The sequence below is a fragment of the Varanus komodoensis genome, unplaced genomic scaffold (genome assembly GCF_004798865.1).
Source record: "Varanus komodoensis strain SLA01 unplaced genomic scaffold, ASM479886v1 scaffold7_3, whole genome shotgun sequence".
In the NCBI taxonomy this organism is placed as follows: domain Eukaryota; kingdom Metazoa; phylum Chordata; class Lepidosauria; order Squamata; family Varanidae; genus Varanus; species Varanus komodoensis.
The window spans coordinates 13011591-13032475 of record NW_025336480.1 but is presented as its reverse complement, the minus strand read 5'-3'; the positions used below and the strand labels follow the sequence as shown (position 1 = coordinate 13032475).

Below are 20885 nucleotides of genomic sequence, written 5' to 3'. Positions count from 1 at the left end.
AGACCTATTAGATAGAAGAAATGGTATGATGTCCTTTTGGAACTTCAGAAAAGAAATTAAGGATATCAATCAGGGTTTGAAATGATGTAATTTTTAACCCTGAGTATTTGAATTTAGCAAAACCTCCTGTAAATAAAGACTTCTTTTGAAGAATAAAATGTCTGATACTATTTCATCTAATTTAGGTGACCAGGTAATGCATCAGGTATGAATTTATACATTGATATCAATATGGAGTTATGGTTAGATGCATTCCCCATATTCAGGGACAGAAAGCCAGTGTGATAGAGTGGATAAAAGTGCAGGACTCGGACTGACCTAGGTTCTAGTCCCTGCTCAGCCATGGAGCCACCTGGGTGGGCCAGTCACAGAGTCTCAGCCTAGCCTACCTCACAGGGTTGTTGTGTGGATAAGATGGCAAGCAGGAGGAGCAAAATGATGTAAGCTGCTTTGAGTTCTTTGTAAGAAAAAAGGAGGGATATAAATCTAATAAATAAGTAAGAATAAAGATATGAAAGATCCTGACTACCCCCTTTCAGGCAATTTCTCTGTTCAACAAATGGTAACGCACAATAATCAAACCAATTGTTGATGTACCAGAGCCAGTTAAATAGGTGATTTGCCTTGGCCTGTCACCCTCAGTCCCATTCCTCTTTCAGAATTACTGAATCCAGGCTAGGCATCATTTTCATAAGACATAAGCCCACACAATCACAGCTCAAGAGTCCACCGGGTAAAGGATACGCATCTCCTATTGTAGGTAACTGTTCATGAAAATGGATGCATAAATTCTCATCATCCTTTCCATTTAGCATTGAAATCACTAGCCAAGAACATCAAGGCTTCAGGATATGTACATCCTCTTTCACTGGTACTAGCTTCCAATTTTAGCCAGTTCTCTGTAACCATATGTTTGTGTCTTTGTGGAGGCGTATAAACATTAATTAACACAGGGTGAAACAGGTCACTCTCAATTATGAGGATGCTAGCCAGATTGGAGCAAGGGTTCCAGTCTGAGAAAAACAGTCCTAATACTTGTTTTCACCAAAATAGTCAGAGAACACTTGGGCTGCCCACCTTTAACACTCAAAGTTGTTTCCGGAGAGAATGAACCATACCCATTAATAACAATCTCTTCTATCAAACATATTTTAAAAATTCCACAAATGAAGGATCTTAGAGTCAGCAAGTCTATATGTTCCAAGATAGGAGATTTATCTGCTGCATGCTATCATCATGCATTTTTCATCAAGCCTGTATAGACCTCCCTTGTATTCATTTTGGGAAAATGAATACAAGGTTCCTTGTATTCCTAAAATAGTGGTTCCTTTGTCTGTAAGTAGACATTGTTTCAGTGTATTTACCTGGACCCTGGCTAGCAGTCTTTGTTGCCCCTCCCACTCTTCAATTTGCTGCTCTCTCTGTGGTTAGGTCCTTCTGACATTAGAATTTGCTGGCCTCATTGATGGATAAGGACCTCACTATTTTCTTCCTTGAAGGATCTCAGGTCATTCCAGGTAAGAGGGTCTGATGCAATCCATACTGGGGATTGGATAAGGAAAGTCTAAGCCATCTTGAAGCCCCTTGCTATCTTTGCTGTGCCAGTACTCTCAATAACTCCTCCGCCTCCTTTCAGTGAGTCTTATCAAGAAAGCTTCCACTCACTGAGCATATATCTGTTTTATCAGGCTTGATCGGGTAACTTTTTTTTTCATCCTAGCAATTCATCCTAGTATCCTGAACTGCTCAGATGCTCTATCAAGGATTCAAATTGCCTCAGGATATTAGCTTGTGCAAGAAAAGGTAATGCACAGAAAAAAATCCAAAGGACCTTTCCCCTCAGTACTGGATAGTTCATATTTCTTATCTTCTTTGTGCTGTATCTTCCGTTGGTCTGGCATCTTACTCATTCCATTCCCGGGTGACCTTTAATTGGGTTTAATTTTAGAAGTTGCTGTTGTTTTGTGTATCAGATCAGCAACAGGCTTTTCATGAACCTCTTCTCTCTCTATTAAATTAATCAGATCATATGATCTATCAACACCTTTTGTTTTGCTTATGAAACTGGATATTCTGATGCATGGCTCACTATAGCCCCTGGGATCATGGATTTTCAAAGACTCTTGAAACGGTAATTCCCATATTTATTCGTAATCACCATGCAGGCCTTACTAGCAGTTAGAATGTCAATATTCCACATGATTTATCATCTCTGGTAAAAAGATCAGGACAGACCTTACCTAATATCTGTATAAGATGTAGTTTGCATTCCTCTAGGTATAAAAAAACCCTTCCACCTTGGGTTAATTTGAAAGGAAAAACCTTACATTGGTTCAGGATGAGGATGTGAAGGGTCTAAATATCCTCTGTATTTAACCCAGCATCCTGCTCTAGCTTCACTGGAGAAAAGAGATAATTGATCAATTGCACCCTTTATTTTTTTCAGCTCAGCTCAGAATTTGTACTTGATATACATTTGGGGCTTCAACTCCATTTTCATACTAGATGGTTTAGTTTTTTCAGTGAAAGTTAAAAAGTTTGCTAAAGTGCGTTGTTTGTAACATGTGCCATTGACATTTTTAAAAATCTTTAGTCTTCTTGAGTTTATTTGTATACTTCTTGCTTAACATACTCTTAGGAACCTTTCAAATCATTGCTGTTTCCTTACCTGAATTTAGTTGTGACATTAAATTACTACATTTTTGCACTACATCTTCATTTCCATTTTCTGGACTGGTTGCTGTAGATACCTGAATAAGTACTGTAAGAAGCTCATTCGAGTCAGAGATAATGGATTTCATATGAGCTGAATTCTTCAATAAAAGGAAAAGATAGACCTCAAGTGGCAGAACATTTTCCCTGGTTAGACCATTTTGACAGAATAATTGTCTGTTCTTTGTTTTCCTACCAATGGCCTCTAGCATAGCTATTTGTTTTAAAATCAATTCATTCAATTCAGTTAATTGTTTATCTTTCTTGGATAAGTGGGAGCATTCCTTTATCACTGTTGTTTCAGTGACAACCAGCTCTACAACCAGCCTGATTTATGGAAAGAGCATCATTCACCCAATTTTCATGGAGTATCTATTTAAATTCCAAAGACCACTGTAAGAAAAACTCCAGATATTTTTTAAATAATCCATTATGCTTGTTTCCATTTTTCTCTTCCTCTCTAGCTCTAAAAGAATGTGTGGCTTTTGGCAAGTCTCTCTCTGAACTCTCAAAACTTCTGGTTGAGCAGCTGTCAAAATTAGGTGGAATTCCTTAATCTCTATATGCTTTTCTAATGAGCAGATTTGTGTTTTGCAGAAAGCTCTTCAAGCCAGCAATAGGTAGTTAAAACAGAGCCCTTTTTCACTTCAAAGAATTACTAGCACAATACTTACCCAACTCCTCTGCACCAATAAAAAGAAACTGCTTCAATGTCCAGCCAAATGGCAACTGAGTACAATAAAGACGACAATAAAGTAAAAGATAAAATTCATAATTACGGAACTGATTATGAAGCTACAGCTCATGTTACATTCTTTATTGCCATCTCCATCCAGGAACAAGCAGAAAGGCGAGCAGTGGTTAAGAGCAAATAAATAGTGCTTGCCAAACTGAATGCTGAGAACTATCATGTGTAGTGCTTCAGACTGAGAAACCAACTTGAGGGGTTGGTTGGTCCCAGGGGCACTGGGACCATTGGATAAGCAGTGACTCAAGACAGGAGAAGAAACCATTGTAGGGGGGGTTCCAAAGGCATAAAGGCAAGAAAATGATATAGTCTTAATACAGTACTCACCAGATGATCAACTTATGCCTATAAAAGGAGAGAAAATGGCTGTAGATATGCTGCTGACTCTGCAGAAATTATATGGGCAGGATAATGTTCAGAAGCAAGTTCTACTATTTTCTGTAACCCTAAAGGAAGAAGGGAATGCAGATATACATATTCTGGGTCAGCTGAAGAGCCAAGATAAGTTGAGCATAAGAAAGCAAATATGAAGTGATCCACTAAAAATGGGGCTCCTTCCAAGCTTTCCCTCCCAAAACTACTGCTTTGACATTCAATGCAAAGGAAAGAATGCTAAGCAATCCTCTAAGCAGAAGCTTTGGGACAAATCACCCAGGAAGACACAAAGTCCTCAAATTATGTGAAAGGCAAATTATTCAAAGGCAGACAATTTGAAAGTCAATCAAGGCAAAGCAGACAGGCACAAAGGAAAAAAGCCACCCTTATGCTTTACCTAGAACAGGGGTCTCAGACTCAACTGACCTGGGGGCCGCTGGAAGTAGAGGCTGGGTGAGGCTGGGCCGCATCAAGTATCCCACCCCCGCGGTGGTGGTGGGCCGCTCATCCCGCGTCGCTCCTGGAGGCCGGCCCGGGTGCCGCCGGTGCTTTGAAGGCCGCAGGGCCCCTCCCCCGTGCCCTGCCCCTCCCGGCAATTGGCCCGCGGGCCGTGAGTTTGAGACCCCTGACCTAGAAAGCTCACCTACAAAGGGAGCACCCAAGCAAGCTTATCTACAAGGAAACATTGACTCAGTATATTATAATGAACACAAAGATAAAAGTCACAGAATGTTTAATGTAATGCAAACAAGAAGAACAATGGCTGATGGCATCTCTTCACATGTCCTATGATGCTAATTTATGCCAAATTTAAATGAGAACATACAATTAGAGAACATACATATGAGAACATATGGAAATCCTGTTGCCATTAAAAGCAAAATTTCATTAAAGTGCAAAGCCATAAACATATGCTATGTGTGACTTACCTGATAATGGAGAAACCCCAAACTACAGATATGCTGAAAGGGTAAAGTGCCAGACTGATGAACAAGTTCAGCAGGAAGCCTGAAGGCATGCAAAGTGATCATGGTGGTGAATACAGATTGTACCACCCACAGGTATTTTTGAGAAAGTGCAAAATACAGCTGTACACTCAGAACAAAATTGAATTGCAGAAAGAACAAATTGGGCTCCGATGGACATGATGTGGTACATGTTGCTACATGAACTTCCTGACACTGGGGAAAAGTTATGTTCTTGCAAGATAGTTTGCCAACCAAGGCCACTAATTCCCTGTGAGTTAAAGCATAAATGGGAACTAAACATCCCATGCCTAGAAGGATCGGAAGCCTTGACTATACTCACTTGCCAAAGAAGGGCGTTCTAAACTGGATTCTAGAGATAAAGAAGACATTATGGTCAGCTAGTGGGAAACATGAGACATGAGATCCTGAATCCTGAGACTTGTTTTCCCCTGTGGAAGAGGGAAAGATGTGCTCCAACGGAGCGAAACTCAGGGAACCAAGGTTCAATTTGGATGCCAGGAAGTACTTCCTGACAGTTATGACCCCTGGGGTATGGAATGGGCTTCCACAGGAGGTGGTTGAGGCCCCATCAGTGAGGGTGTTCAAGGATAGGCTAGACATGCACAGGGTAGGCATGTCATGAGTGGAGCCATCTGGAGCCAGGGGTCAGACTAGATGGCCCGGGAGAACGCTTCTGACTTGCTCTGTTTCTGTTTCTATGACTCCAAAGATGGCCTCTGCATCTAACCTCATTTCATTAAATGAAGGATGTTCCACATCCCTTACTCATTGAACACAGAAAGACGTGTTATGGGATATCCACAGTTTCCATGCTGCTTCATGCTCTCTAGAACAATAGTAGGGGTTGCAGTTTGATGATGCCTGCCTTTATCTGAGAATGGGTCAGCAGAAATCAGAGGAGAGATGTGTGCAGGGAAATGGCCCTTCAGGTTCCCCTGTTTGTCGTTCACTTGCCTATGTGTAGGAATGCAGGTGTGAAGGAGCAAAACATGGGGTGGGGGTGACATGTCCTCCTGCCCCTGCCAAATCATGGAGAAGGAGAAAGGGTGACCCTGTTTCCTCCTGTCCTTGCAACCCCCCTTAGTGTGAAGCTGGCATCCCCATTCCTCCCAAGCAAAGGAAGCAAGTATAGCCCCCTTCCATGCAGAGTTACCTATGCAGGGGTGCATAGCAGCAAAAGTACAGGCATAAGAGGAAAAAACATTGACAGCTCTTCCTGCCCAGCTCCCCGCAGAATCATGGAGAAGGAGAAAGGCTGCTGCTATTTGCTCTCATCCTTCCAAGACACCGAGACCAGCATCCCTTTCCCTCTGCACAAAAGCAAGCAGCGTCGTGTTGCACTGGTGTGGTACAGTGGTTAAGACAGTGTGGGACTGGGGCTGGGGCTGGGACTGGAACGATCCATGCTCTATCCCCCATTCAGCCACGGAGTTAACTGGCTGACTGGGACAAACACAGAGTGTCACAGGGTTGTGGTTGCAAGGATAAGCTTGGGGGGAAGGAGGCCACTATGGGTTCCTTGAAAGAAAAAAAGGCAGGATATAAATACACAAAACAAATACAGCAAGCAAAGCTGCTTCCCATGTGGACTTTCCTACGGGTTAGCTCCATTGAAGTCAAAGTCCTTTTCTTGTGAGTAAAGCTATCAAAGGTAATGTGATTTACTTATGTTCCAACTGGTTGATTTTTGAACAAGAGGTTGCATGAACCTGTCCAGGCACGTTGTCGACATCTTCTAGCTGTATTCAATCATACTTGACCAGGCTGAGCTCTGGAGAGCTCCACCAATTCAACTGCTGTCCAAGTCCTGGTGGATGCAACAGATTTTTTTTTTCCTGAAAGAGCCCAACAGGTAGGTTATAATGGGCCAAAGGTGTCCCTGGTGTCAGAATGTAATAGGCCCCAGACAACCTTGAAAAGCTCCTCTGGGTGGCACAGAGAGAACTGAATGGAGACAGTGAGGTATTGTTTCTTTGCTGCCCTCACTCTTTCAGAATATGCTTGATTTTAGGCACATACCAGGTTTTTGTCACATGCGCTGGGGGTTCTCCTCCAGCCGGCTAAGTTGTTTCCTTGCTCTCAGAGCTGTATGAGCTCTACAGTGGAGACAGCGGTTAGGAGCGGTTGTATCCACTGCCTGGGTCATTTCTGCTTTCCAGAGTTTCAGCAGGAACAGCAGCCATGTCAGCTGCACACCTCCTCTCCCTGGGCCCTCCGGAAACCATCCGCATCCATTAGCCTCTGTGGGGTGGATCATTATTGGGTCTCCACCCTTGCAGAGGGGAAAAGCCACTGTAGTCTAAATCTCAGCAGACAGCGATCTGACCATGACAAAGGACCAAGTCAAAGCCCCTCACACTCAGAGCACCATCCTTGGCTGTGAAGACCAAATCCAGAGTATGTCCTCCACATACTTTGGGTCAGGGGCACGTTGGGATAGTTTCATGGTTGTCACGGCAACTGTTGTTTCAGAGCATTTTCCTGTATCCCAGCGGAGCCATTTCTTGCCCTGACTTGATCTTTATCAACTTCCCCAGCAGAAATGCTGCCAAATGTAATAAAACAACTTGCCAGATTTTTATCAAGGAGGATGCTCCGAGGAGCGTAGCAAGAGAAGGAGCTCTGAGAGGCTGTGTGCAGATTCCTGCTAGTCAAATGATACAAAAGGTGTGATATTTTGGAATCTTGTGAGTTTATAAATAGAGAAAATTCTTAACATCTATCAACATTTTCACACTGTTTTCCATGATAATGAATTAGTGGTTGCCTCCTGCACTAGCAGATAAATGCACAGGACTGGGGTACAGGGACTGCAGTCAGTGCCCGGTCCAGGTTTTGGGGGGCCCTTGGGCATGGCACCCTTGGGCCTCCTCTTTCCCACAACCATGGCCACCATAGTCATGCAGCATCAATGACTCCAGCTGCACCTGGTGCAACATCCACAGTGATCTCTCCATAAAGGTGCATTCAAACTTGCCAAAGGTGTGCAGGGAGGGGCCATGGGTTCAAATCAGGAGAGTTCCATTTATAGAGCCCCATCTCTCTGGATGTGGGCCACAAGGGAGACGCCCTGCTGATGATACTCTGGCCACCTTCACCTGCGGTCATGGTAGGAGCATGCGAGTAGTTTCCAAGGTGCACGAGCAGCGTGTTGGTGCACAGTCCCAGAAGGTGTTGAACACGCATGCTTCCCCCCTTTCATACGGTGGTACAGGGAGCTGATCTTAGACCTTGGACTGGCAGGGCAGCCTTTAGCTGGCTGCGTGCATCACGTTGCTTGTGGAACACCTAACTGACCCTTCCCCATACCCCAGCTGCTGCCCATGTCTGATACATTGGATCTGTCACAACACTGCTTGCCTAGTCTGATTAAAAAACAGAATAAAACTCCACACAGTACCGTTTTGCATGTTAAGCTTTCTTAAATCGTCACACCTTCATACCTACAGGGGCAGAACAGTGTCTGCTTCTGCTGCCCTGCTGCCCCCCATCCGCCACTCTCTGGGCAGTGATCTGGGAGCCTCTGAGTTGCCCAGCCTTGGCCACACTGCCAGTCATGGTGTTTGTGTGCCTGTTCCTGCTGCCTGGGGAGGTAAGTGAAAGGGGAGTCAGTTTACCTGGCATATCAATCTAATTTTATTCCAACCAACAGGCTCAGTCGGCCATGTCTGCTTCTAATCCTTAGCACAACCCACCTGTCTACTAGAAGCAAGTAGTTTCATGAAGCTCTTCAGCTGGGGCATTCTCCATTATATGCCAGTGCTAAGAATGATTGGATTTGTTTGTCATAAAGTCATTGGTATATCCTTAATTGGGCTTAGTTAAAAAGCAGAGATATCACCCTGCCAACAAAAGTGCGTATAGTCAAGGCTATGGTTTTCCCAGTTGCAATGTATGGCTGTGAAAGCTGAACCATAAGGAAGGCTGAACACCAAAGGATTGAGGTCTTTGAATTGTGGTGCTGGAGGAGACTCCTGCGAGACCCTTGGACCGCAAGGCAATCAAACCTGTCAGTGCTAGAGGAGATCAACCCTGACTGGTCTTTAGAAGGCCAGATCCTGAAGATGAAACTCAAATACTTTGGCCACCTAATGAGCAGGAAGGGCCTGGAGAAGGGCCTAATGCTGGGAACAATAGATGGCAAAAGAAGAAGGGGATGGCAGAGGATGAGGTGGCTAGATGGAGTCACTGAAGCAGTTGGTGTGAGCTTAGGTGGACTCCGGGGGATGGCGGAGGACAGGAAGGCCTGGAGGAATGTTGTCCATGGGGTCGCGATGGGTCGGACACGACTTTGCGACTAACAACAACAAGAGGAAGTGCCCCCTCAGTATTTATGATTTATCTATTGCACTTATATCCCACCTTTCCTCCAAGAAATCAGGGATCTATACATGTCCTCAGTCTCTCCTTTCAAGAGCCCTGGATAGCCTGCGAGGTAGTGATTGGTCCCAAGGCGTCCAGTGAGTTGTATGGCTGACCTGGGATTTCAGCCTGATACTCTGCATTGCATTGCATTGCATTGCATTGCATTGCATTGCATTGCATTGCATTGGTGACTTCTATTGGCACCATGTTCATATGAATTCAATGCAGCAGGCACCAAGGAGTAAGTTACAGAACTGCTTTTGGGGCATTTGCTCTTGCTTTATTATTCCATGCTGAGGTAAAGGAAGGGAAAACGGGTTTACTGAAACTCTCATTTTCAAAAGGGTTGATGATTCCTGAACCTCGGAAAAGATTCCATAGAATTGAGAAAAGTGCAAAGTGAAACAGCTCGTTGCATCATCATAGGACAGGTCTAGCTGTCCTATGTTTTGGTTGATTGCTTAATTATGTCATTCTCTGAATTTGATTAACTCATCAAAACTAATTTGAAAAGATCACTGGAGGCCTTGAGGGCTTATATTGTGTGTGGTAGTTTGGGACCATCTATCTGGGTTTCATCTGGTTTGGGACCATCTATCTGGTTTTTGTCATTGCATTAGCTCTAATCTCATTTCAATGGCATCATGTTTACTCCCTTGGGGGCATTTTATCATACGGTCAAGGGTTGCTTGTAGGAAGAGGCCACCAATCCTGAACAGCACCTGCAGAGGATTTCCTCATCCGTGCTGCCAGACATCATGGGACACCCGAGTCTGCCTTGTGCAGGAGTATGACAGTTGGCGGGCCAGCTGGGCCCAGAAGGGTCACTGGCATCCATGACCTTTACCAGGAATAACCTAAGTTCTCCTCCAGCAAGGCTGATTCTCGGTGGAGGCAGTCTCTTTGTACATTTGCACTGCTTTCTGAACTATCACTGATTATGTGTTGGTGCCTAAATGCATGCTTTTTAATAATAGTTTTAAAAGAATGCACCCTTATTTGCATTCTAATTTTTGGTTTGGGGGTTATTGTGTCACAACAGCAACTTCATGTTCACTCATGTTCTGCAGTAGTGAATATATTTCAAGATTTGCCAATGGTTATTCTGCATCAATAGAAGCTCTGAGAGTCATATAAATATGAAAATCCTGCCTGTATTAAACCAAGGATGCCCATCTAATCTAGCTTTTTTCTTTCCAAGAGTGCAAGCCACATATCTCTTAAACATATTTCTCCAACCTGGAGTCTTCCAGATGTGTTGATTTATAACTTCCTGTGTCCCTGAACATTGACCAAGTTAGCTGGGAATTGAACATCTGGAGAACACCAGTTTGGGAACACTGCCCTAGGTGAAGTTATTTCTTTGGGACTCCTGTCTGACGTTGGAATAGCACACATTTCAGTCCTTTTGTGTGTGATCATCTTATTATCAAACAAGGTCTTAATACCTGCTTTATCATCCATCACAGTGCCTCAAAACATAATGCTACATAAACACTGTCCTCTCAATACATCTACAATTAACTTTCAGAAGCATTTAGAAATAGAATAGATTTTTAATGGTTTCATCTCTTTCCCTATATATGCTGATTGTCTATATTGTCTGCCCATGTCATTAATACTTGTTGATATATGTTTAAGGTGTTAAGTCTCCATATGTATGTTTCTGGGTTGTGTGTGTGTGTTGTGGGGGGGATGGTATTGTTTGTTTATGCTTACAAATTGATTTAAAAGCAGGGAGTACTTAGGGGTAAGTTATCTGTTTATTTAGTGACATGCTTTGTCCTATGTGAAATAGTTTCCTTTTTAACTTACCTGTCATATTTGTGTCAGTTCTGGATTTAGTTTTATTGTTACTTTTTACTTGAAAAAGTCAAGTTTTAGGAGAGAGAGAGAGACAGAGAGAGACTTATATACTGCTGGTTGAGGGGGGTATTTGTTATTTTTTAACCATAGTATGAGTGAGAGGGGGCTAGTCTGGTAATGATGTTCAGCACCTCTATATCTGAGCAAGCTTTCAGGAAGGATAACTGAAAGTCATGGCCAAACCAGATGAATTTGCTGTCGTACAGTGAGCAATTATGTGAATGCCTGTCTGAAAGGAACTAGCAGCTGTAGGAGGAGAACATGGCCCTGGACTGCAGGAAAGGAAGAAGAGAGAAAGCCCCCTACTCATCACACCAGGGTCCAGGGATGGATTAGATCCCTACCCCTGCAATTTGCTTTTTTTTAAAAAAAATGTCATTCCTAATTGTGTGAATGGCACTGCTTTTAGTTTTGACATATGTTTTTTTCTTATGAAGCGTTCTGGGTCTTAAGATTTACTGCTTCTGTGATTATCTCAATCCCACTAAGCTGGCCTTTGCTTTCAATTTTTCTGTCTTATCAAAAAGTCTTTCATACCTCTAAAGTGATTGCACTGTTTGTCAACCACATGGTATGTCAATGTGCCTCTACCCTAAACTGGTTGCTTTTGAATCAACTGTGTGCGAGAGAAAGAGAGAGAGAGAGAGGGATGGAGGGAGGGAGGGAGGGAGGGAGGGAGGGACTGTAAAGCAGCCTTCTCCAGCTTCTTCTTATGTTGGCCTGTTTCCCTGTATGGGCTAGCTGGGGAATGTTGGAAGTTGTCGTCCAACACAGCTGAAGGGCACCAGGTTGAGGGAGGTGGTTATAGAGTGAACCCAACTAACAAGAACACAGGACCCAAAATGTAGCAGTCTGAACATTTGAAGAAAAAAAATTGAGACTATTGCATATTACAAGAACCTTGTGTTACGTCATTACTGCTTTATGAGATTTTAATGCCTGTAATTTTTAATGCCGGCAGCCTGTTTGGTTTGGTCCTGAATCCCAGTGCCTGTATGCAGATGGACCCATAAAGAATTATGTCTCCCATCTGCATGTAGCAATCACAAGTTGGAGCAACATGGTCTTGGCTTACTCTTCACTCTCTTTGCAATGGCACAGTCAGCCATAGGTTTAAACTGTTTACAGGATACAAGATGATTATTCTTTCATCTTTAATAATCCCAACAAAAGTGTTGGGGAAATATGTTTAGTTCCTACATTGAGCTAATAGTAGATATACAAAGGTTTATAGAAGGGGAGATACTGTGTCCTCTGCCAAACAATAATGGTCAAATGCATCATGAAGGCAACCTATGATTTCATCTTTTGTAGTTGCCTTTGCCAAAACCTCCAGCATCACTCACACAAACTGCAGATAACATAGTTAACATACTTACCCTGCACTGTCCACCTCAAGGATCACAAGATCCAGTCCTTACACAGTTACATAACACACACAATTCCTGTGTGTTACATAATGCATACTTGGCTGCAAATTTTTACACACTTACTGGACAATAAAGTCCGCTTAAGGCAGTGGGAGTTCTTTTGAGAACATATATGGTGAAGACCCTCGTGCTGGGAACAATTGACGGCAAAAGAAGAAGGGGGCGGCAGAGGATGAGGTGGCTAGATGGGTTGATTAGGGATTAAAGAACCCAGAGGTAATCCAACAGCAAACTATGGAGCAATTGTACTGTGATCACTCACTCCCAATAGATTTCAGCAATTTGCGGGTTAATTAACCATGTTCACTGTTATGTGTTATTTCGGTAATAGTTGAAAGGTTGCAAAGGATGATAGCACTGCAGTGTCCAGGCAGGGAAGTTTCTGAAAGGGTCATTTCTCATTCCTGCAGCCCTGGAAAGCATCTGACCCGCAGAAGAAGCTTTTTCGGAGCACAAAAACTACAGCGAGGCAAAGGAAGGAGAGAGTAACCATTGCATGACTGCCTTTGCACAAGAGGTCTGTTGTATACTGTGATGGGTGTAGGCCAATGCTTCTGGACTTCAATTAACAGAAGCCACTAGCAGCACAGTCAATAGATAAGGATTGTGGGAGTTGTAGTCCAATATGTCTACGGGGCATGCTGTTCCTTCTGCTGGTATGCAGGTATAGAGTATTGGATCCAGACTTGGTCATATTTAAAGTAGAGCTTTGTAATAAGTGGGTGTTAAGTTAGTCATGATGAATCTGTGTCTCACAGATTTCCGTGCGCTCAGTGTATGACGAAGCCTGAATCCGACCTATGATTGTTTGCACATAGCTGTGCCCTAGGTGGCTTGTAGAACCCCGTTTCATGCAGCAATGTTAAAACATTTGTTTTTCTCTGTTTCATTAGAATGATTATAGGAAGTTATCTATGCAATGCAAGGATTTTGTGGTGGGTGTGCTGGATCTCTGCAGGGACACAGAAGAAGTGGAGGCCATTCTGAATGGAGACGTGAATGGACAGCCATGGACTGAACATCATCGCCCAAGTCTGAGCAGAATCAAGCTAGCCATTAAATATGAGGTCAAAAAGGTAAGTGTCTCATCTTTGGCGTCGCCTTTTTTAAAAGCTGGGTTTGCAAAATAATTCCTGGTGAAATTGCTATTAGCCAAATGATATACAGTGAAAATGCAGCTGAACCTATGTGGGTATGTGGTGAGGAGGCAAGAAAGGAGTTCACGGTGCGTCTGGCAGTTAAAGCCGGTGACTCTGAACATTGGGCCCTGCTTTATAGATGGTTTAAGGCCACGAGCCCAAGGCCTGGAGTTGGAGCCTCAAGGAAGGTGTCTCCACCTGGTTTGCTTGTTGTGTCATGATGTGTGAGCCCAGCCTAAATCTCAGCCAGGGAAACCTGAAGCATTTGATATTTGTGAATTATTATTCATGCTGAATCAAATCGTAACTCCCAAACTAATGTACAGAGCAGAACATAGCTATCCACCAGCTTTTGTACTTCCCAAATGTCCTAATGCAATTCTTATCTCAAACCACAACAAATATTGAAATATATTTAATTGCGAATTAACGTATGTTGCTTTTTAAGGTGGATTAATATGGAAACAAGAAAGAATGGTCTAATGGCTGAATGCCTGAAAAAAGATGCAGTTCTCCCTCTCGAGCCTGAGTCCCTTTGTGCCCTAAGTGGAAACAGACCTTTTACTGATAGAGGTCCCAGCTGTATCGGGGATCTTGACTAAGAGCGGTGGATCTGATCCATTTGCGCAATGAAATACATTTCTGGTTTCCAGCCCGTTCCTCTGGAATCTGCAAAAGGACAGCTGGCAATCCTGACATAGCCACTCTCTACTTTAAGCCAAGATTGAGCAAATAATTTCATGTGCTTGAAACCGGCAGAGTGAGCAAGACGGAGGGAGGGAGGTGGATGAGCAGGGAAGAGAACGCTGAGAAAAGGAAAGCAACAGATCACTAAAGCATGAAAAATGCTCTAAGGTCATTACGTTAAGCATAATTTTTCTGCTGGCTGTTTTTCTTCATGCAAAGAGAAGTGCTGGGTCCCCATCTGGGTCAGAAAGGCATTGCAAGGAGGATGGTTTAATTAATTAATTATTTTCTGCCCAGCAAATAACAATTGGGGTGATTCAGGGTAGGGAAACTTCATGGAGATTGAGCAGACCTCTTCTCCTTCTCCTATTTTTTTCACATGGCTGCTTTTGCAAAAAGAAATTTAAAAACTGACCAGTGCTTAATGTAATGTGTAGTCTGACCATTATCAAGATAATTAGAAATTACTATTTATTGTGAGCATGTGCAACATTAATAGAATCCTGCATCTTTTACTTAGTAAATTTTCCTCCCAATTTTAGAATGATTGGCTCAGCCAAATTTAATCTCCATTCTTTGCTGGAACCAGAACACTGCTAGACCTTTGTCCTCATAAAATTGTCATGGAATCCCATTGTTTTGTATTTGCTAAAAGGGAAAGCAGAAAATGTAAACATGCTCAAAGAATGCAATAGACTGTTAAAAGCAGGAGGAAAAAAAACTTTGTTCCAGGAGCTAGATCATTATAAACTATTCTCCATTTTTGACAAGTGCTCTGTAAATTGATAAGTTTTTCCCCTGGACTTGTGTAGTTCAGATCAATTATTTGTACAATATACTGTGATGGAAATTGGGCTACTGTAAGTGGACTAGAGCAGTGTTCCAAATTTTGGAACAAACATCTGTTGTCTTTTTTCCTCCATCTTCCACCACCTGCTTAGTTTTGCCTTTCGACGGCTGTGGTTAGACACACTCTCTTCTTGTCAACAAAGCAATTTGTTCTGACTTTAGGACTGTGATTTCTTCTCTTTGATTATTCTAGAAAAATCTCGTATGCTTATCCATTGTTCCTGTTTCCAGACTGTGGTGCTTTGAACTATGGGTAGTGGGTGGAAGGGAGAGAGAAAATATGAGTTAGGGAGCACAGATGTTAAAGTTACGATGTAATGTTTGCAAAACAGGAAGACATCCATCATCTTCTGTTGACTGTTATGGGGGAAGACTGCAGGTCGGTGATACAGTGCCTAATTTGTACATAGAAAGTTACCAGCATCAGTCACTGGCATTTTCAGTTCAGGGTGTGAGGTAGGAAATCTTTTAGAAGTGAAAAGATCTTCTGGAATCTATGGGGAATTTCACTTATCCTTGCTGCAGAAAAAGGATTTTCCCCAAGCCTGCTGCCAGAGAGGAAAAGGCTAAATTCTCCCCCATGCCTGCTTTGTCATACTAATTATTGCCCTCTCCAGCTGAGGCTGTTAGCTATTCTTTGAATGCTGTATGTAAGCTGAACCTAAGACCCGGGTGAATGGCAGAGGAGACAGTACTGGGGCAGAGGATACAGATAGTCAGGCCTCACATACGGCAGCTTCTGAGGTTCATCTTGAGTAGAGCTTTGGTAGGGGAAGCCTATAGAGACTCCCCCACCCATTTTTATTATAAAACATCAATAGTAAAGCATCTAGAACATCCCCTAGGAAGGAAATGCCCCTCAGTCTCTAGAGATAACAAAGTCTTACTCGTATTAACTCTTAAGGCCAGCTGATCTGAAATCCCATTTATGGATCTCAAGAGACATAAACAGTTGGGATGCCTGAATACGAATCCAACAGGGCCATTATTAAATTGGTGTTGCTCAGACCATGCCTTTTGGAAATCCCTCTTCCAGCCACTGGTGATGTCAAAATAACCTCACATTGGTCCATTAAGGAATTATCCCTTCAGGCTAAGAAGCAATGGATATAGCTGAGCCTTTGAAACTGTGGTACTACTTGGGTATTGATTTACTCTGACTTGTGTAACTTCATGCTCTGTTTCTTAAGAATTGTTCAGCAGTTCCTCAGTACAAAGAATTCTGTGCATCAGGCTAAATGTAGCTGAAATGCTGAGTCCGTGATTATTCTCTTTTACACTTCATCAGTTATCAGAGCTATCTTTAGAGGTGGATACCAATGAGAGCATCCCTTCACAAGGGATGCCTGCTGTTTCTCTTCTTTTTAGAGATTGCACATACCAGTGAAACCTGGAAAGAGGCCGTTTGTTCTGTGTGGCATTTCAGGGCAGTCTGCCCCTTACAGCACTGGACACCTTCACAGTCATCCTTTTTGAACCTCTGTCCAAGCTGCAGACTCTTTGTGTCCAGTCAGTTGACTATAGGGGTCTGATAATCATGATCTTTTCAGGACTGACATTGTACAAGTCTCTTTGAAAGCATGCATAACGTTGCCAAATCTGCCTTTAGGCTTGTATGGATGCAGTAAAATCCATACATGTTCTCTGGATGGTCAGGTAGTTCCGTTCATGGATGGAATCAGATTTTGCACAAATCTGTTCACAACCAAATTCACAGATTCACAAAAATGCACAAATCATTTCAAGTGTGTATATTTGGAGGGGAAAGTATCCTTTTGGTGGGTGGTATTTTTCCTAATTTGCATAATGTTATAGCAATTTTTTTAATGGACTACAAGTCCATGGAATCCATGTGACTTGGGGAAAGCTGGTCCATTGTGGAATTCATGGGTTAGATTTTTAGAGATTCAAACTCATGGGAGTCCATTGAAGATTTTGGTGACATCCCTACCTGCTTGATGAGCCATTACATATCAGCCATATGAACAAACAAGCGTTCCTATAATATAGTTCCCTTACACAACTGCACCCCCCTGGAATGGATCTGGATAAGAGCTTGTCTGAACATCACACCCCCATGTCAGGAGGAAGAAGGATACCAAACTTTGCTTAGAAGAGAGACATTTTGCAATTAAAAGTAGAATTCACAGTAAGTTTAGCGTAATTAAAAATTGATTTTCATTCAGACCTCTGAGAAAGTAATGTGTGACCAACACTTCCACATGTACGGTGATGAGATCTCATCAGGAGCTTATGTGAATGCAGCAGCAGGGAAAATGTGTTGCTTTGTTCATGCGAATGCCTGGCAAAGCAGCAGCCAGAATTTAGAACCTGGCAAAGCAGGTCTTCTTCTGCGGGGGGCTGCTTCCCCGGAATTCCTCACTGCATTCACATTTATTTCAGATTTTTCAACCTGCCCAGAGTCGGTTTGAAATCAATGAGATTAAACCAGTGTGTTATGCAACTTCTGCAGTGAGATTGATTTGCCAGTCAGAAGTTCAAACACAGCCTGAGTAACTTTAGTGCTGAAGAAAAAACAATCTCAATAGACAGTTTATTCCATTGCCTGGATTTGCTTTAGTGCATATGCTGGGGATAGCCATGTTCTGACTCCTTTCTGGGCTTCTCCCCACCTTCTAGAAGTGCATATTTCTTCTGTGGTGGGTCCCATGTACTCATTTGCTAAGTGAAAGGCAAATCCTCATCATCAAAATGACAACTCATAGGTTGCCCACATTTTACTCAATCGATACTTACATTCTTTTGTAAATGGGAATATGCTCACATACTGTAGCCGAGAGCTACCTGAATAGTCAGTTCTCAGTCTGTTGTTCTGCATTTCCATGGGAACTGCTCTATTTAATATTCTAGCCATAGTCTGTATTGATTCATATCCTGTGTTGTCCCATTCACTCCATGTCTTATTTTCACAAATGTTCTTACAGACCCCAGAGGCATTTCAAGTTTGTCAAAAGATATGCCATAAATACAAGTTACAATTTAATTAAACACATTGCCTGTACTGAGGAACTTCACCCCAAATCTAGCATGGCTAGACTATCCATTGAAGCCTGGATCCTGTTCAGTTCTTGTGCTCAAGAGCAGCATGTAGTTGTCTTCTTGCTGGATGAGATCCATTTCCTTTGAGGACGAAGCCATCAGTGTTGACTTCGCTTCCTTAGGACTGTGTTCCGCTGTCCTGTCCCCTGCTAGTTGTGTAATGAGTGACAGTACAATCTGTACTTGTCCTCACTCTTCCCCAGTAGCTGCTTGAGTGTCTTCTAATCTTGGTGTCTTATCTTCTGGCGCTACCTCTCATTTCATTTTGGGTTGTTTTATCATAGAGTATCTAAAGTAAGATTTTTTGGAAGTGGCTTACAATTGCTGCCTTCTTTGCAGTACTAATCAGAGTTTGCTTGAGTGTCACTGCCATTGTCTGTGAAGAATCTTCCTCCAGTGTCATCTTTGCCCTTTCACCATTGGAGATATCCATTACCTTCTGCTAGTGTGACCTTTCCTCCTGAAGAGGGTTGGTCCATCTTAGTCTGGTGTCTCAGCTTTGACCATTCTGCCTTGCATGACCCTGTCTTGTGTCCAGCCCGGTGACGGAGTTCGAGCTCTTGGCCTCTCCATCACTTTCAGATCCCTATGTAAAGATGTGCAGTCAAGAGGAAGAGTTGCCTTTATATTAAATCTTAAAACTAATTTTTCAGCATCTTGAAACTAGCACCTTCTTTTTTATCTACTTTGGCTGTTTTCAAGTCTTTTTTTCATACTTTCCAATTATATGAGGCCAGACCACTGGTTCATTCTGGGCAGTTTTCTCTACACCAATTGATTATAATTGCAGGCTTTGAGACACAGGTCTTAGAAACATGCAAACAGACTGAGTCAGAAGGGGTCTCCTGGGCCATCTAGTCTGACTCCTGGCTCCACTCATGACATGCCTACCATGTGCATGTCCAGCCTATCCATAAACACCCTCACCAGTGGGGCCTCAACCACCTCCCGTGGAAGCCCATGCCATTCCCTCGGGGTCCTAACTGTCAGGAAGTACTTCCTGGCATCCACCCTAATTCTTGGTTCCCTGAGTTTTGCTCCATTGGAATGCGTCCTGTTCTCCACGGGGGGGGGGGGGGGGAGATCATGACCCCCCTCTGTGTGGCACCCCCTCACATACCTGCATGTCACTAACAGGTCCCCTTTCAAGTCTGAAAAGACCCAGGTCCTTCAGTCTCTCCTCATATGGCTTACCCTGCAAACCAGCCTCCATCCTAGTGGCCCTTCACTGCACGGATGCCCATTCCTATGCCCCAAGTGTGCTGCTGTGGGGATCGAAGCTGGGAACCTCGGCACTCAGAGGTTCTCTGCCACTGCACTTTTTCCCTTCCCGCATGCACATCATCTTCACCTCATGCTGATGGGCACAGAGATCTATGGATCAGAGTCCACGTGTCATTTTGCTTCTTACTTTTATCATTATCTGCAATTCGTGTGTGTCATGTACAAATCGCTTTACACCAACGATCCTGTTTGCACCTGTACAAACGAATGGGATGGATTACTGTTGTCGTTCATTTGCAGGAAGAAATTCTGCAAGGTCTGGGTCTCTCCTGTCTGTATTTAATCGGCCGCATATGCTGCTTTCTAGCTCTCCCCTTTAAGGCAAAAAAGAAATGGGAAAAGTAGGAAGCAAACGCCTCTCACAGCATTTCTTTAAGAACAGCTCCAAGTAGCTTCCATAATCAGAGTGTATATGAGATATTCTATCCAGTGAGAGGTTTCCATACTAAACACTCACATTTGAAATTCAAATGTTAATGATTCACATTACATTTCTTTTCACCATTATGCTTCCCATAAGCATAATGAGTTCATTCTTTATTAGCAGTCTAAGGCAGTGGTAGGTATACAATAGATTTGGATCTGCTGGTGGATTGGCAGTAGATTGGCAAGGGTTTCTGGCTCTCAATTGTTTAGGAATAGCAACAACAAAATGATCCCTCCCTGTCTAAACGATACACCTGAAAAGAAAGAAAGAAAGCTTAGAGTAAACAGGCATAGATACCTTGTGGGGAAGAGCTATGAGATCATTTCTGGGGCTCGAACGAAATTCCAAGCTCAGAATTCTTTAATTCTAAGTGTGTGTCTTGCAACAGGCTTTGGCTGGTGGATTTCAAGATGTGTGTGTGTGGTGGGGGAGGGACGAGATCCCACAACCAAGAAGCCTAGTCACGCATGGTGGCCAGCTGTCCTGCTTTACAGAGAACTCTCCTGTATTTTAGGGAGCTGGCAGAGGATAGCCTTGCACTTGAAGGGGTGCCCAAGTGACCCCTTTGACACTGTTTAATGTCAAAGGACCATCAGAAGGATGGAGGTAGGAGTTGAAGCTGTCCGTCAGCATTTAGGACCTGGGCAGGAGACTGAGCACCAAGTACCGTATTTTTCTCTCTATAAGGTGCACCTGACCATAAGATGCACCTAGTTTTTAGAGGAGGAAAACAAGAAAAAAATATTCTGAATCAAATGGTTTACTAAACTATTTAATAAACTATAACAGAATACAGTAATACCATATTTCAACCTTGTAAAATGAACAGCATTCAACAGTGGCATTAAGAACCATCATCACTGTCATTAACAAAAGAGAGACTTTACTCTCTCTAAAACTAGTACTTTTCTAGTTTTCGTTGAACCCATAGAACTCATCATCACTAGAGTCAGA

The 20885-nt window shown here is 43.0% G+C and overlaps 1 protein-coding gene across 1 annotated transcript in view; it reads left to right on the top strand.

The window, feature by feature from the left end:
• Positions 1 to 20885, top strand: part of TRPC7 (transient receptor potential cation channel subfamily C member 7) — a 147390-nt gene that overhangs the window by 37858 nt on the left and 88647 nt on the right. Inside the window, exon 2 of the mRNA XM_044454606.1 lies at positions 13379 to 13561. Within this exon, the coding sequence (XP_044310541.1) occupies positions 13379 to 13561 (183 nt within the window). The remainder of the gene's footprint in view (positions 1 to 13378; positions 13562 to 20885) is intronic.